The sequence below is a fragment of the Piliocolobus tephrosceles genome, chromosome 13, assembly GCF_002776525.5.
Source record: "Piliocolobus tephrosceles isolate RC106 chromosome 13, ASM277652v3, whole genome shotgun sequence".
NCBI lineage: Eukaryota > Metazoa > Chordata > Mammalia > Primates > Cercopithecidae > Piliocolobus > Piliocolobus tephrosceles.
Genome location: NC_045446.1, coordinates 45,664,162 through 45,679,134, shown reverse-complemented (window position 1 = coordinate 45,679,134; position 14,973 = coordinate 45,664,162). Strand labels below are relative to the sequence as shown.

Genomic DNA, 14,973 nt, shown 5'->3' with positions numbered 1-14,973 from the left:
CACCCAAAAGCAGTAGGCCAAACACTTATTGGAGTTCCTGAAGGGCAGGGAATTGTGAAACATTCCACAGATTTGAAAGATCAAGGCTGGGCACAGTGGCTCACGCCTGTAACCCGAGCACTTTGGGAAGCCGAGGCCGGCGGATCACCTGAGTTCGGGAGTTCGAGACCAGCCTAACCAACGTGGAGAAACCCTGTCTGTACTAAAAATACAAAATTAGCCGGGCATGGTGGTGGGTGCCTGTAATCCCAGCTACTCGGGAGGCTGAGGCGGAAGAATCACTTGAACCCGGGAGGTGGAGGTTTCAGTGAGCCGAGATCACACCATTGCACTCCAGCCTAGGCAACAAGAGTGAAACTCCGTCTTAAAAAAAAAAAATCTAATACAATCGGCCTCAGAGAAGGTGCTCAGAGAAAGTGGTCATTAACTCAGCAGTGAGGATATTAACCCTAGAGTAAAGGCTGCTCCTGGTCTATCATAAAACTTAGAACAAACCTCAGAAGAATCAAACTGATCACAAGTAACTTAAGTGCACCTTAGAATAAAATTTAACACTGTTGAAAGGAATGCAACAAAATGCAGCACTCAGCACTAAAATTTACCATGTTCAACATCTAATCAAAAGTTGTAAGACATTTAAAGAAGCAGGAAATATCACAACAGGTCAGACGCAGTGGCTCATACCTGTAATCCCAGGACTTTGGGAGGACGAGGCGGGTGGATCACCTAAGGTCAGGAGTTCAAGACCAGCCTAGTCAACATGGTGAAACCCCATCTCTACTAAAAATACAAAAATTAGCCTGGCGTGGTGACGGGTGCCTATAATCCCAGCTACTTGGGAGGCTGAGGCAGGAGAATCACTTGAACCCAGGAGGTGGAGGTTTCAATGAGCTGAGATCACACCACTGCACTCCAGCCTGGGCGACAGAGCAAGACTCCATCTCAAAAAAAAAATTCTAGAGATGAAAAATACATTAAATGTCCATGATGTTGTAGCAGAAAAGCAAAAAAGATACTTGGTAACCTCTGAGAGGGTATCTATAGTGAAGTGGGGCTAGAAGTCAGAATGCAATGCATGGAAGAGAGGTGTAGATTGGAAAAAGCTTTGAGTGTGGACCACTTGTTTAGAAAGTTTGGTCATAAAAGAAAATTAAGAAATAAGACAGGGAAGGAGCCACAGTATCATCTGGAGGTTTCTTTGAGGAAAGGACAGGGGTACCTGTGGCTTCATGATGGTAAAGAAAAGAGAATCAATGGAGAGGAACTAACCCAAGGTGATGAAGATGTGGGTATACCATTGTCCTGAGGAACCCCTTGAGATGGGGAGGGGAGGTTTTGCAGGGACAGAAATAGAGACAGACATCTGTCTCATTTACCTATAATTCAGTTTGTTGTATTCACATGTCATACACCTAGCAGCAAAACACCTTTCCAAATCTCTGCCTCTGGTGTAAAGAGCCCAGCTGCCCAAGAGGCAGCTGAGTCCTAAGTCTTGATGCTGATCTGGAGCGTCAGATGTGTGCTGTAGTGCACGCCACTTAGGCTCTAGTCTAAGCCTCAGTTTTCTCATTAGTGAAATGGGGTTAACAGTAATACCTACTTCCTAGTGTTGCTGTTTACTGCGCAGCTGCTGGTCTGGGGGCAGTGTCTCTGGTATGTTTTGAGTCTGGGCCATATGACCAATGATGTCACAATGCCCTAATAGATTTCAGCTTCTCCACTAGGGAGCTGTGGATCCTTTGGAGCCAAGGACTCGAACAGACATGCGAGACCTCTATCAACTGAAGGTTTCGTGAGCACACTCCTTTGCCAAGATCTTGGTGAATAGTCTTTCACTGTGCAGTTGTATCTTAGAAATTGTTTTACGTTTGATCATGATTGTGCTTGGCTGGATGTTTTTTGTTGGACTTGCATGTTACATGGGCACGTTTCCAGAGTCGATGGTAAGTAATGGCTCTGCCTGTCAATCCCTGGTGGTCAGTCCTGGTGCTGGCTCATCTTCCTGTCTGGGTTTTCTGACCAAATGGGAAAGATAATTGAGGTCTCGCCACTAACTGGAAGTCAGAATGTGATGGGAACAAAGTTAGTGTCCCAGGCTACCAGGCTACTTCCCATCCCACTAGGGATATCCCTTTTTTTTTGTTTTGTTTTTGAGATGGAGTTTCACTCTTGTTGCCCAGGCTGGAGTGCAATGGCGCAATCTCGGCTCACCACAACCTCCGCCTCCCGGGTTCAAGCGATTCTTCTGCCTCACTCTCCCGAGTAGCTGGGATTACAGGTATGCACTACCACACCTGGCTAATTTTGTGTTTTTATTAGAAATGGGGTTTCTCCATGTTGGTCAGGCTGGTCTCAAAGTGCCAACCTCAGCTGATCCACCTACCTCGGCCTCCCAAAGTGCTGGTATTACAGGCGTGAGCCACAATGCCCGGCTGGGGACATACTTTTTTTTTTGAGATGGAGTCTTGCTCTGTTGCCCAGGCTGGAGTGCAGTGGCATGATCTCGGCTCACTGCAAGCTCCGCCTCCTGGGTTCACGCCATTCTCCTGCCTCAGCCTCCCGAGTAGCTGGGACTACAGGCGCCACCACCATGCCCAGCTAATTTTTTGTATTTTTAGTAGACACGGGGTTTCACCTTGTTAGCCAGGATGGTCTCGATATCCTGACCTCATGATCCGCCCTCCTTGGCCTCCCAAAGTACTGGGATTACCAGTGTGAGCCACTACGCCCGGCCGGGACATCCTTTTAAGTCTTTCTTTTTTTCCCCCTCTCTTGCATATATAGCTGCACTTGTTTCAAAGCACTATGGAATTTGCAAGGGGTCTGCTGGAGACCATATTTGACTTGTGGGTTTCAGGCCAAGTGGGTCAGTGGTTGTTGGTAGGAAGGGGGACAGTAGGGATTGGTGGGGACTTTTAGTAGCCCTTCTAGTCCCACACAGAGGCGGTTACCCTCTGGGCCAGTGAGTAGAGCCATCTCTGCCCTCAAGTTTTCTTTCTGATTCAGCCTCCAACTCTGAAGTGGCAGGAAAGGTGGCCTGTTCAGGAGAGCAAGACACAACTGAAGAGGCAGGCTTTAGATGAAGATCTGCCGCAGTAAGTGGGTGGTCAGGTCTGGTGGGCTGGATTCCTCCCTTTCCAAAGTACTTGGTAGAACCCTGAAATCTCAGTGGAGAGTGTTTATTCCTCTGGAAAATATAATAAACTGTGGAAGGGGAAATGATTCGGTGAGTACAGCTGAGGACAGCAGGCCAAAGTTGTCTATTAATAACCATGTCTCATAGGTGTTGTTTTGAAGACTGTTCCCATCTATTATTTTTCTTCTCACAACACTGTAATATATTACACTATTAATAGCATTCTTTTTTTTTTTTTTTTTTCCTGAGACGAGGTCTTGCTCTGTCACCCAGGCTGGAGTGAGGTGCAGGCAGTCTTCCCACCTCAGCTTCCTGAGTAGCTGATCCTCAGGGCACATGCCACCATGCCTGGCTTTTTTTTTTTTTTTGAGACAGAGTCTCGCTCTGTCACCCAGGCTGGAGTGCAGTGCCACGATCTCAGCTCACTGCAAACTCCGCCTCCTGGGTTCACGCCATTCTCCTGCCTCAGCCTCCCGAGTAGCTGGGACTGCAGGCGCCCTGGCTCATTTTTTAAAAAAATTTTTGTAGAGAAAGGGTCTCACTATGTTGCCCCGGCTGGTCTTGAACTCCAGGACTCAAGTGATCCTCCTGCGTTGGCCTCCCAGAGTGCTGGGATTGCAGGCATGAGCCACCATGCCTTGCCAGGACCAGCATTTTTAATATCCCTTTTGGCAGATCCTGAAACTGGAGTTAACATTGAACTTGAGTTTAGGTCCTAACTTTGTGACTTACTAGCTATGTGACCTTGGGAAAGTTTAATTACTTTCTTTGAACCTCAGTTTCGAAGTTTCTTCTGTACAACAGGAGATAGCTGAATATCTTGCTATTTTTGTGACAATTATATTTCGGAATTAATGTAAAGCATTTAATGCAAAGCTCAAAAATTAGTATTTAGTAAAATACTAACTTAACAACAAGCAAATAATGAACTAGTCAACAAAGATTAACTGGTGATAGTGACCTCAATTATTTACCTGAGGCCACACACAGTAGCTCTTTGGTAAAGGTGGGATGCGAGCACAGATCTCTGTCTCTGGACTTAATAGCCTCCCATACTCATTCCACTAGACCAACCTGCCTACAGAAAACACTAATGGCAGTATCCTTTTTAACAGACCATCTCCTGGGTTTCTTACATTTCACCCCATTTCATTCAGACCTGATTTTTTTTCAGAGCTGTTCCTATTGTTAGAGAAACTTAACTTGGAGAGTTTTAATAATATACTGATTACAGAAGCAGAAGGTTTTTTGGAAGCTGCTCCAGAAATTAGGGGTGTTCAGCCCCAGCCCCAGGTATAGTAAGAGCAGGACATGATGGCTGGGGTTTTTTTAATCTCCATCTGCCCCAGGACTTCTGTGAACGCATTAGCCCAAAGCAGTCAGAACTTTGTGGCAGTCCTGACCAGACCACTTAAACTATTCGGTGCCTCAGTTTCTCCAGCTGCAAAATGAGTAAAACAGCCCATCTTCCTTCTCTTTCCTTCTCAGGAAAATTGTAAATAGGCTTATCCTACATGATGGAGAGTTTAACTGTACCATTTTATAAAATGCAAGATTTCTTTTTTGAACAGGGTAACGATAGCATATGAAGTTATTTGCTCATGGCATACCTAGCCAGCTAATTCTCTTAATGAACCCAGGCTTTTTTTCTTTTGCATAGCACCTGATTGCACAAAGCCAATAGTTAAACATTTTGGCAGGTGACGAGTTAATGAGTATGATGCCAGCTAAGTCCAAATCACAGACATACCAGAGCACAGGGCCATTTTGATAAATTTTCTTTAACCCAACACATCTAGCATCCTGGCGAACCATCCCATAGGTGCTCATGCTGATTGGATTGCCGAGGTTACAGGAGCTGATGTCATAATTGGTGTCTGAGCTCTGCCCCACTAAATGGCCATGAGGAGCCACTTCAATTCAGATTAGGCCACAAAGCTCCTTAGTGAGGAGCTGCCATGCTGGGCCATCCACCATCTGGTGTCTAACAAAGACAGCCCAATTCCTAGGACTCAGGAATAGAACACTGCACCTTCCAGAAGCACTTGTTTCTTCTTGGGCACACCACTAGCTGAGAAAGAAGCCTCGCGATGATTGTTGTCTTATGGATGCTTCTCATTGCAGGAACCATGTGGAAGGGATATAAATATCCCCCAGGAGGGGTAAGTGTACCTTCAACTTTGTCCTCTATTCCTACTTTGAAATGTATTCCTGCCCCCAGAAACAAACTAAGCATGAAAATCCAACTCTAGTAACATTAGAAACAAATACTTTTATTATATTTTTAAAGTTACTGTAGCGATTGGGAGAGTTCCCATTTTGTTTCACATAATCTTTAAGGCCCAGAGTCAAAGCTTTCTGAGTTGGGAGGCCTTGTTTCTGTTGTGCTAATGGACATTTTGTATGCCCAGTCTTCGATGCCATTTCCTAAGGATCAGTCCACTTCAGAAATCCAAACTTCTGTCTTCCACAAGTAAACACTAGTCTGTAAAAGGGATCTGGTGGCAGATGTCTCTTTCCTCTCTCCTCCTGTTAGACCTTGGAATTTCTGTCTTTTCTTTGCCTCTTGTCAGCTCCCCAGTGCTAAGCTCCCCTTGCATCCAGGGTCAGAGGCATTAGGTGAGACAGAATTGGAGGTAGCCTCCCCTGCCAGTCCTTGCCTGGGAGGCCAAATGCCTCAGCCCCACACTAGAAACCACTAGGCCCACATGACACACTTCCTTTTCTCCCCACAGACCCCAGTGGAAGTAAGCAAGGATGATCCTGGTGAAGTAATGCAGCTCTGAAGCTCACCTGACCAGCTGTACAGTTCCTGTTGTTGGTTTCGCATAAAGTAATTGCACATTATTTTGTCATATTTTATGTTAAGAAGTTACTGCACTTTTTAAGATGCATGAAGGCTTGGTATTCTGTTAGCTTGTAACAGGGAGACAGAGGGTGGGGAAGTAGTTGAGTGAATGGGAGACAATTGGGTCCTTCTGCTACATGGTCTCTAAGACTGGCATTAAGATACATAGTTCGGCTCAGCACGATGGCTCACGTGTGTAATCGCAGCACTTTGAGAGGCCAAGGCAGGTGGATCATCTAGGGCCAGGAGTTCAAGACCAGCCTGGCCAACATGGTGAAACCCCATCTTTACTAAAAATACAAAAAATTAGCTAGGGTGTGGTGTGGTGGCACGTCTGTAGTCCCAGCTACTCGGGAGGCAGCAGTTGCAGTGAGCTGAGATTGGGCCACTGCACTCCAGCCTGGGCAACAGAGAGACTCAGTCTCAAAAGAAAAAAGAAAAAAGAACCCTAAGCTTATACCATGTGGAGTAAGGACCTCATTTTTAATATTAGGGTTAGATACTAAAGTATAATTATCCTAATCCTTAAAAAAACCTTCCGAAGCTATCAGCCTCATCTTACAAAACGGCAAAAATGAAGTTGAGGGACATAGGTATCTTGCCAACACACACAGCCCTGGGCTGCAGAGTCAAGATTAAGATCCAGGCCTTCTGCTTTCATACTTTCATGTGCCAAGGAAAAGAGCCAGATAAGACTGTGGGGTATCCAAGATCTTGCTGTTTAAATGTTCCCCTCACCTGAATACCCAAGAAGTTAGGCCGGGCGTGGTGGCTCACACCTGTAATCCCAGCACTTTGGGAGGCTGAGGCAGGCATATTACTTGACGTCAGGAGTTCAAGACCTGCCTGGCCAACATGGTGAAACCCCATCTCTACTAAAAATACAAAAATTTGCCAGGTGTGGTGGTGGGCACCTGTAATCCCAGCTACTTGGGAGGCTGAGGCAGGAGAATTGTTTGAACCCGGGAGGCTGAGGTTACGGTGAGCCAAGATTGCGCCACTGCACTCCAGCCTGGGTGACAAAGCAAGACCTTGTCTCAAAAAGAAAAAAGAAAGAAAGAAAAGAAAAAAAGAAAAAAGAAAACCCAGGAAGTTGCCTGATAATTCTTTTTCATGACTACTGAAAAGATGGGAGCCTGAGAGAGACCTAACAGGAGTAAATACTTTAAAAACAAATTGTATGGAACTGTACCCATTCTGAGGATGACTGATACAGTTCCAATATTCTAAAGAAGTATACCTTTTCCAACAAAGCAGATCTTTTGTTTATATAGAAAACATTTTATTTTGGAAGTTTACTTAACTATTTGTAAGTGGCTCTTTGCAATGAATGGATTACCTTTTTTTAATGGAAAGAAAATAAATTCAAAATCTATAAGTAAAACTTTAGTAATTTCTGACTCTAGGTTTCTAGCATCTTCTATTTCTTATGTCATTTAGACTCAACACTTTCCAGTGAGTTAAGTACTTACATCCTCTGGCTATATAGCTGTGCCCATTTGCCTCATAATACATTTTTTTTGAGACAGTCTCATTCTGTCACCCAGGATAGAGTGCAGAGGTGCAATCTTGGCTCACTGCAACCCCCACCTCCCAGGTTCAAGTGATTCTCATGCCTCAGCCCCCTGAACAGCAGGGATTACAACGCACACCACATTTTTGTATTTTTAGTAGAGACGGGGTTTTGCCATGTTGACCAGGCTGGTCTCAAACTCCCAGCCTCAAGTTATCCACCTGCTTTTACCTCCCAAAGTGCTGCGATTACAGGTATGAGCCACTGTGCCCAGCCTGCCTCATGTGCATTTCTAAGGACTCCTCTTCTCAGCCATCTCAAGCTGTTTTTATCGTAAGAGACAGGACCCGGCTCATTTTGACAAGAGGAACCATATACCCAGCTGTGTCCTCCCTCTATTTGAGTAAACTTCCAAAACTTGAGCCACTAAAATAGATTCCATTCCTCTGACCACCTAACAGTTCTCCTAACATGGGTGTCAGAGAGCAGAACAGTTCTTTAAGCTGGTAGTGGGGAGAGAAGCACTATCATGTTAGAGCAGACATGAATGTGTAAGGGAGAATAAGCAGAGGAGTGTGTGCAAGAGGCAAACCCTGTCTCTGAAGTATGACGAGTATACCGAGGTTTCTAGCTGGAAAAATGTTCAGGGTGATGAGTTAAAGAATATCTCAAAGTTTTAATCAATAAATGCAAACCAGCAAAAGTATCAGTAAAATATTTTTAATGCCTACAATTTCTTATATACATAAATTGCAAAACTTTCACCTGTATATGCAAAAGTATATTCTCTTGCAGGTCAACAGCACCAGAAAACAAGCTAAGCTACCTAAAAATTTTTTTAACTTGATTTGTCCATTATGTAAAAGACAGGATGGATTTAATAACTCCAAAGAAATCTCTATCTCACTCTTAATCATACACTGAACATCTGAATATTTAATCACATCCACTCAGAAAATAAATAGTAGTCTAATATATTCAATACATTGAAAATAAAACAACCAGTCTCTCTTCATATATTTATTCTCTTTCCAAACATGTTTTGGTCTCCTGCTATATCTCAGAAATTTACTAATAGCTGCTTTTAAGTTACAAAATACAAAACAACAATTTATTTCTTAGAGAAAATCTTGGGGATTACATTAAAAATGAAAATTTGAGTTCCCACATCCTTCTTTTTTTGAGACGGAGTCTCACTTTGTCACCCAGGCTGGAGTGCAGTGGCACTATCTTGGTTCACTGCAACCTCCGCCTCCTGGGTTCAAGCGATTCTCTTGCCTGAGCCTCCCCAGTAGCTGGGATTACAGGTGCGTGCCACCACACCCGGCTAATTTTTAAATTTTTAGTAGAGACGGGGTCTCACCATGTTGGCCAGGCTGGTCTCGAACTCCTGGTCTCCAGTGATCCACCCACCTCGGCCTCCCAAAGTGCTGGGATTACAGGCTTGAGCCACCAGGTGCCCGGCCAGACTTACTTTTTTGTTAATGGTCTTTGAACCTTTTCACGGCACACATGTAAGGCTGCCTGTGACATGTGGTACCCTGGCCTCCAACTGGACATAACTGCATTTATAGTTTAGAGAAAATACAAAGTTCTGAAAGTAGCCTTAAAAGAAGTGCTCTTTGCTTTGACATAGCAATATCAAAAGCAAGTGGGACTGTGCAATCAGAGCCATGAGTTTTATGAAAACTACTTTCCTTTCACATCGTTTGTTAGAAAATGCCACACCCATCATCATGTAACATTATTACAATCATGAAATATTACTACATACATTCGTGATTACCCAAAAGGCACATCTTCAAATGTTGAATTAAGAAAATCCAAAAATCAAAACAGTAGAGAATACATTAAAAATCAAGCATTTAATTTGTAAACCTTAATGAAATAACAGCCTACTCCAGTTTCTTCAAAGGTTTGTGAGCTTTTTATAAGAGTGGTCAGGAAGTGCAGAAGAACAACATGGAAGACAGGATTTGGAAATAAGTCCAAAATTTAAAAGACTTAACCTTTTTTTTTTCTTTTAAATGAGCCACAGAAGTGCTCTTTTATAATGTTGATGCAAATCAACATTTATATTACAGAAATGCACTCAGAAGTAACAGACACACAAGGTTAAAACCTGATTCTTCCCACTAAGTTCTGGAAATTTATTCTAATATAATGGTGCCTTTCTGTACAAAGAACTGTACTATATCATAAATTTACTACTAGTAAACTTTAAGCTACCAGAAATCTTTCAGCTGTGACAAGCACTTGATTGTAATGACAGATTTCAGAGTCTGAATATTGAAAAATATATATATCCAATAAAAATTTTTTGAAGGGGGAATAAAAGCACATAAATGGCAGCAGAGGAACTGGTGTTCTAAGCCTGTTTTATTACATGGGACATCACACTACCCTTAATTTCACTGAAGGTATCTGAGATGGGTGAGATAAAATCAATAAGATTTTCTACTACCATTGTAGCAGTTCTATATGTAGTTACAAAGGGTGTCATTCCTAGTGATGATGACACCTTTCATGGGATTCAACTTAAAAATTAAATCCTTGCACTTTCAAAGTTTGAAACTCAATTCAAAATGAGTCAGTCATAAAAGCCTGGCTCATATGGTCCCATTAAGGGAGGCTAACAATGGTAATCTATAATACCCAAACTTGAAGAATAAAGACTTTATGGATAAAAAGGAATAAACCGGCCGGGCGCGGTGGCTCAAGCCTGTAATCCCAGCACTTTGGGAGGCTGAGACGAGCGGATCACGAGGTCAGGAAATCGAGACCATCCTGGCTAATACGGTGAAACCCCGTCTCTACTAAAAAATACAAAAAACTAGCTGGGCGACGTGGCAGGCGCCCGTAGTCCCAGCTACTCGGGAGGCTGAGGCAGGAGAATGGTGTGAACCCAGGAGGCGGAGCTTGCAGTGAGCTGAGATCCAGCCACTGCACTCCAGCCTGTGCGACAGAGTGAGACTCCGTCTAAAAAAAAAAAAAAGGAATAAACCAAAACATTTGGGCCATTGAAGTATAAGGGCCTGTTGTAGGACAATCCTTCCTGCTTCCTAATCTCCCCCATACAATGGCTTAAGATAGCCAGAATGTCCAGAATGTTTATTGTAGAACGTTTATTATTCCTACAAGCTTATGTCTCACTTCCCCCAAGCCTCCGTACTTACAGTCAAGGACAAATGCTCTCTAGCATCGTATCTCATTTTCTGTTGCTGACAGTTCTTGAGACTTGGCTTCCTTCCAGCCTGATCCTAAGTCAGCCTGACTGGAACTGCTTGGACTTGAAGCTTAAGGGATATTAAGTCTATATTTATGACTTTAAAAAGGGTGAAAATGAGTTTCCACAGCTCAGTAAAATAACGGTAACAAGGAACATCCCTTCCTACCTGGGGAAAAAAATCTCTTCACAGTGCATAGTTTGAAATCAAAGTGCAATATGGGCAAAAAGAGAAGGTGGTGCTCTCGATACCATAAATTTAGTTTTTGGTTTTCTGCCATTAATATTTGCTAACAAATTCAAGCTAAAAAATGAAGTCATTAATGTCACGAGGTACAGGGGCACCTTGGGATTTCAAAATAGGGGAGGAGGGGGGAGCCTCACATGTTACTTCCTTATTTTATAAACTATTACTCTTTCAAATCTAATGTTTGAATAAAATATTTTTTCTTCAATATAAAAATGAACTTTTTTAGATAAAAATCAATCAGCACAGTGACCTTGTCTATCTTACACTAAAGCCAACCTAACAGTAAATCCGAAAGGAAAATTTAGAAAACAATATTATACTGTTATAACCTGTATTTTAACTTGAAATTTTTTTCATTAATTCTAGCCACCTAAATTAATAAGTAAGAATGCTCAGCATCCAATCCATGAATACAGAATTTATTCTACTTTGTACTTCAAAGTCACAGGATGACATCCATATGATAGTTACAAATTCTACTCTACATTTTCAAGTTCTCAATCCATAGATTAGGACAAGTCACTTTATTGCTGGCAACATTCATGGAAGGTCCAGGTTTCTCATAAAAAGACTAAGTTTGATTGGGAGCAGGGCAGTGCCCTACTCACAGATCAGCAGAATTATAGAAATCAAGAGACAACCTTTTTTTTCCTTTCAAAGTAGCAAAGGAACAATAAAAGATTGGCTGACTGGTGACTGGCCCCACATAAGAGTGCATAGCTCATCAGGATCAAGGCTGGCATCTGTGAACAGTTAACTTCATAAGAGCACATGTGGGCATTATATCATCTGCATTACAGATTTCACCCTGGAAAATATCTGAAAATATTTTATGCTCAAATGACAGCCTGCAAATGACAGTATGCATTCCTTCTCCTTGAGTACCCAAGTATAAATCTAAAATGATAAGGGGACGTCTTCAGTCTGAAGGCAGGAAATCCTTGCAGCAGAGCAGCTCTACAATTTCACAAAAATAAAAGCAGCAGCTAACGCCTCTTCAGCTTCTTGGCCCTTCGACGTTGCATTTCTTCTTCTTCACGTCTCATTTCCTCTAAGTCCTCTTGCATACCTAGTCTTAAGCTGCCAAAGAATTTTTAAAGGGTATTTATTAATATACATGAGATGATCACTTTCCATAAAAAGAATGAAATTTCCAACTGGGAGCTCATGGATTGTGCTGATGCTCTCAAAATGCTTCAAGGCTTTACCACTGAAAACAAACTAGCAGGGATATTTTTTTTACCAGGGGTCACAGACCCAAATTGTACTGGGAAAAAGAACTCACACACCACAAAAACCTTAGTATTTCCATTAAAATAATAAAATATAAGTTTATCTCAATAGCTTTTAAAAATAAACAGCAAGAAGCATTTATTCATTAACATTCTATTCTTGTTCTCTTCCAACACTTTAGTTTGAAATTTTATGGGCAAGAGGGAGAAAAAGATTTAGTATTCTGGCTTGAGGCTGAGGTGAATTATTTACCTATAATAACATTATGGCTGGGCACGGTGGCTCACGCCTGTAATCCCAGCACTTTGGGAGGCCGAGCCAGGCGGATCACCTGAGGTCAGGAGTTTGAGACCAGCCTGGCCAACATATAGTGAAACGCTGCCTCTACTAAAAATTACAAATATTAGCTGGGCGTGGTAGTGCACAACTGTAGTCACAGCTACTTGGGAAGCTGAGGCAGAAGAACTGCTTGAACCCGGGAGGCGGGGGTTGCAGTAAGCCGCAATCATGCCACCGCACTCCAGCCTCGGCGACAGAGTCTTAGACCCCATCTCTTAAAAAAAACAAAAAACAAAAAAACAAAAAACAAACCACTACAAACAAAGTAATTACTTTTTACCCCAGTGGAGAAACTATCATTAGCTTACTATCAGATAGCCAAACAGAAATCAGAGGAAATATAATATACCTATATCCCTGAGGCCAGCAATGTTACAGGTTACCAAGATTGAGATGTGTCTGATGCAGAAAGAAAAGCAAGAATTTGCTACAACAGGATTAGGGAAAGCGTCTAACATTTACTGTGTATCCACACATGTGAGGCACTATATTAGGCACCTTGTACATGTCTTAATCCTCGTAATACTTAAATGAGTAAAACAGTATATTCTCATTTTACAGAAGAAAATAGGTGGGGCATGGTGGCTCACATTTATAATCCCAACACTTTGGGAGGCTAAGGCAGGAGGATTGCTTGAGCCCAGGACTTTGGGACCAGCCTGGATAACAAAACAAGACCCCATCTCTTAAAAACAAACAAAAAAACCAGTGACGGTCCAGTGCAGTGGCTCATGCCTGTAATCCCAGCACTGTGGGAGGCTGAGATGGGAGGATCACTTCAGGCCAAGAGTTTGAGACTAGCCTGGTCAACACAGTGAGACCCCATCTCTGTTAAAAAACAAAAAAAACAAAAACCAGTGAAAAAACAGAACTGTTAAGGAATTTGTCTAAGGCCCTACAGCTAGTAAACAGGATTGGAATCCAGAATTCTCTGGCCCAAAGCCCCAGTTCCCAATGGTGCAACTGTAGCAATAAGCAGAAAGGAATTTTTAGGACATTTTTGCACAAGTGTGTTAAATTTTATGCTTACCTCTTTGCTTCTTCCTTCTGCTGCTCTTTCCAACTACTTTCCATGTAACGTAAGGCATAATCACTTTCATCTTTGTATCTGACAAAAGGAAATCAAAATGATAAAAAGAGAAAACTTCAATTTTCAAAAGGAACTACGTCCTCTCATTTAAAAAATCAGTATCTCCTTTAAAACTAAATCAAGCACACATTTAGAATTACTCCTTGCTTGGCATCGAGTGAGGGGAGTGGAGGATGGATAGAGGTAGGTTTCTGAAGTAAAGACAAGTTTTAGATAAGCCCTTATTACCCTCAGAGGGCAACTATTCTGAAGCTAATGTGCATGAAGGTACCAATCCTACAGTGCTTCCTCAACTCACTCACCTACATTTACTTGATAATTTATATTAAAATTTGAAAGCACAGTATATATGAAAATTATTTTATGTATAATAATCTAATTTGAGCTTCACGACCATCATGAGGTGGGGAAAGACTTTAGACCAGAGGAAACTGAAGCAGATAGGTTAACGGATCAAGAACATACAGCTTGTTCTTTCAAGAGCCAATCTACTTCTAGTACACTAAGCTACTTCAATCTCACTAAATATATATCTTGTAACAATTTAAAAGGGTTATTTTTTGTTCCTCATGCAAATAACTACAGAAACTATTTTGAATTAAATATAAAATATTTAGTGCTAAAAGAGTACATTTATTTAAAATAACAATCACACAAGGGTTCCTAATTAAGAATTATATTCAGTGCCTCTACTATTAGTTTATTTACCCCATGACATGAATTATTTAAAATAAGAAAAGGATGTCATAGTTATCTGAATCTTCTTTAGTCTTACTTTTTTCGGTCATAACCAAAAATTTCTCTAATGTGCTTGGATATTTCTTCCTGAGGCTCTCCTTCATCTTCGATAAAATCTTCCATTTCAGAGTCGTATTCATCATCATCATCATCATCTTCCTCTTCATATTCTCGCTGCCTTTTGTAACCAGTAGGGAAGGGAAGCCTTTGAGGACCTAAGAAACCATAAAGAATATTACAACTTAAAATGGTTCCAATGCAGTTCTATGTAAACTGAAATTGTGAGTCATCATTAAGATGGTATCCTTAAAAACCAAAGCAAGCAGGCTGACCCTTAGCAAGGAGTCATCATCCGTGCTGTGTCATGGTATCCAGGAGGAACAGCACTCTTGTTTTATCCCAGGGCTTACCAGAAATGTCTTGTTCCATTTTCTAGCTTAGTAGTGCCAATATTTCTGAATTTATAAGATCAGTAAAATTTCTTTTTTTTTTTTTTGAGACAGAGTTTCACTCGTTGCCTAGGCTGGAGTGCAATGGTGCAATCTCGGCTCACTGCAACCTCTGCCTTCCAGGTTCAAGCAGTTCCAGTTCTCCTGCCTC

At 41.9% G+C, this 14,973-nt stretch overlaps 2 protein-coding genes across 3 annotated transcripts in view; one reads left to right on the top strand and one right to left on the bottom strand.

The window, feature by feature from the left end:
• The first annotated feature begins 1,734 nt into the window (after positions 1–1,734).
• On the top strand, positions 1,735–12,353 carry SPTY2D1OS (SPTY2D1 opposite strand). Of its 2 annotated transcripts, XR_002735395.3 has the most exons (5): positions 1,735–1,943; positions 3,007–3,095; positions 5,261–5,298; positions 5,872–5,969; positions 11,340–12,353. XR_002735395.3 is itself a non-coding variant. In XM_026454054.2 (4 exons), the coding sequence occupies exons 1-3, from the start codon at positions 1,875–1,877 to the stop codon at positions 5,280–5,282; spliced, it is 180 nt and encodes a 59-aa protein (XP_026309839.1). In that variant the 5' UTR covers positions 1,735–1,874; the 3' UTR covers positions 5,283–5,298; positions 5,872–5,993. The 2 variants fall into 2 exon arrangements, 1 of the variants encoding a protein (XP_026309839.1); XM_026454054.2 differs by lacking the exon at positions 11,340–12,353 and having other exon boundaries at positions 5,872–5,993.
• Positions 11,372–14,973, bottom strand: part of SPTY2D1 (SPT2 chromatin protein domain containing 1) — a 24,795-nt gene continuing 21,193 nt past the window's right edge. The window contains exons 4-6 of the mRNA XM_023230827.2: positions 14,411–14,588; positions 13,576–13,653; positions 11,372–12,053 (exon numbers count right to left, since the gene is read on the bottom strand). Of these exons, the coding sequence (XP_023086595.2) occupies positions 11,960–12,053; positions 13,576–13,653; positions 14,411–14,588 (350 nt within the window). The 3' untranslated portion in view covers positions 11,372–11,959. The remainder of the gene's footprint in view (positions 12,054–13,575; positions 13,654–14,410; positions 14,589–14,973) is intronic.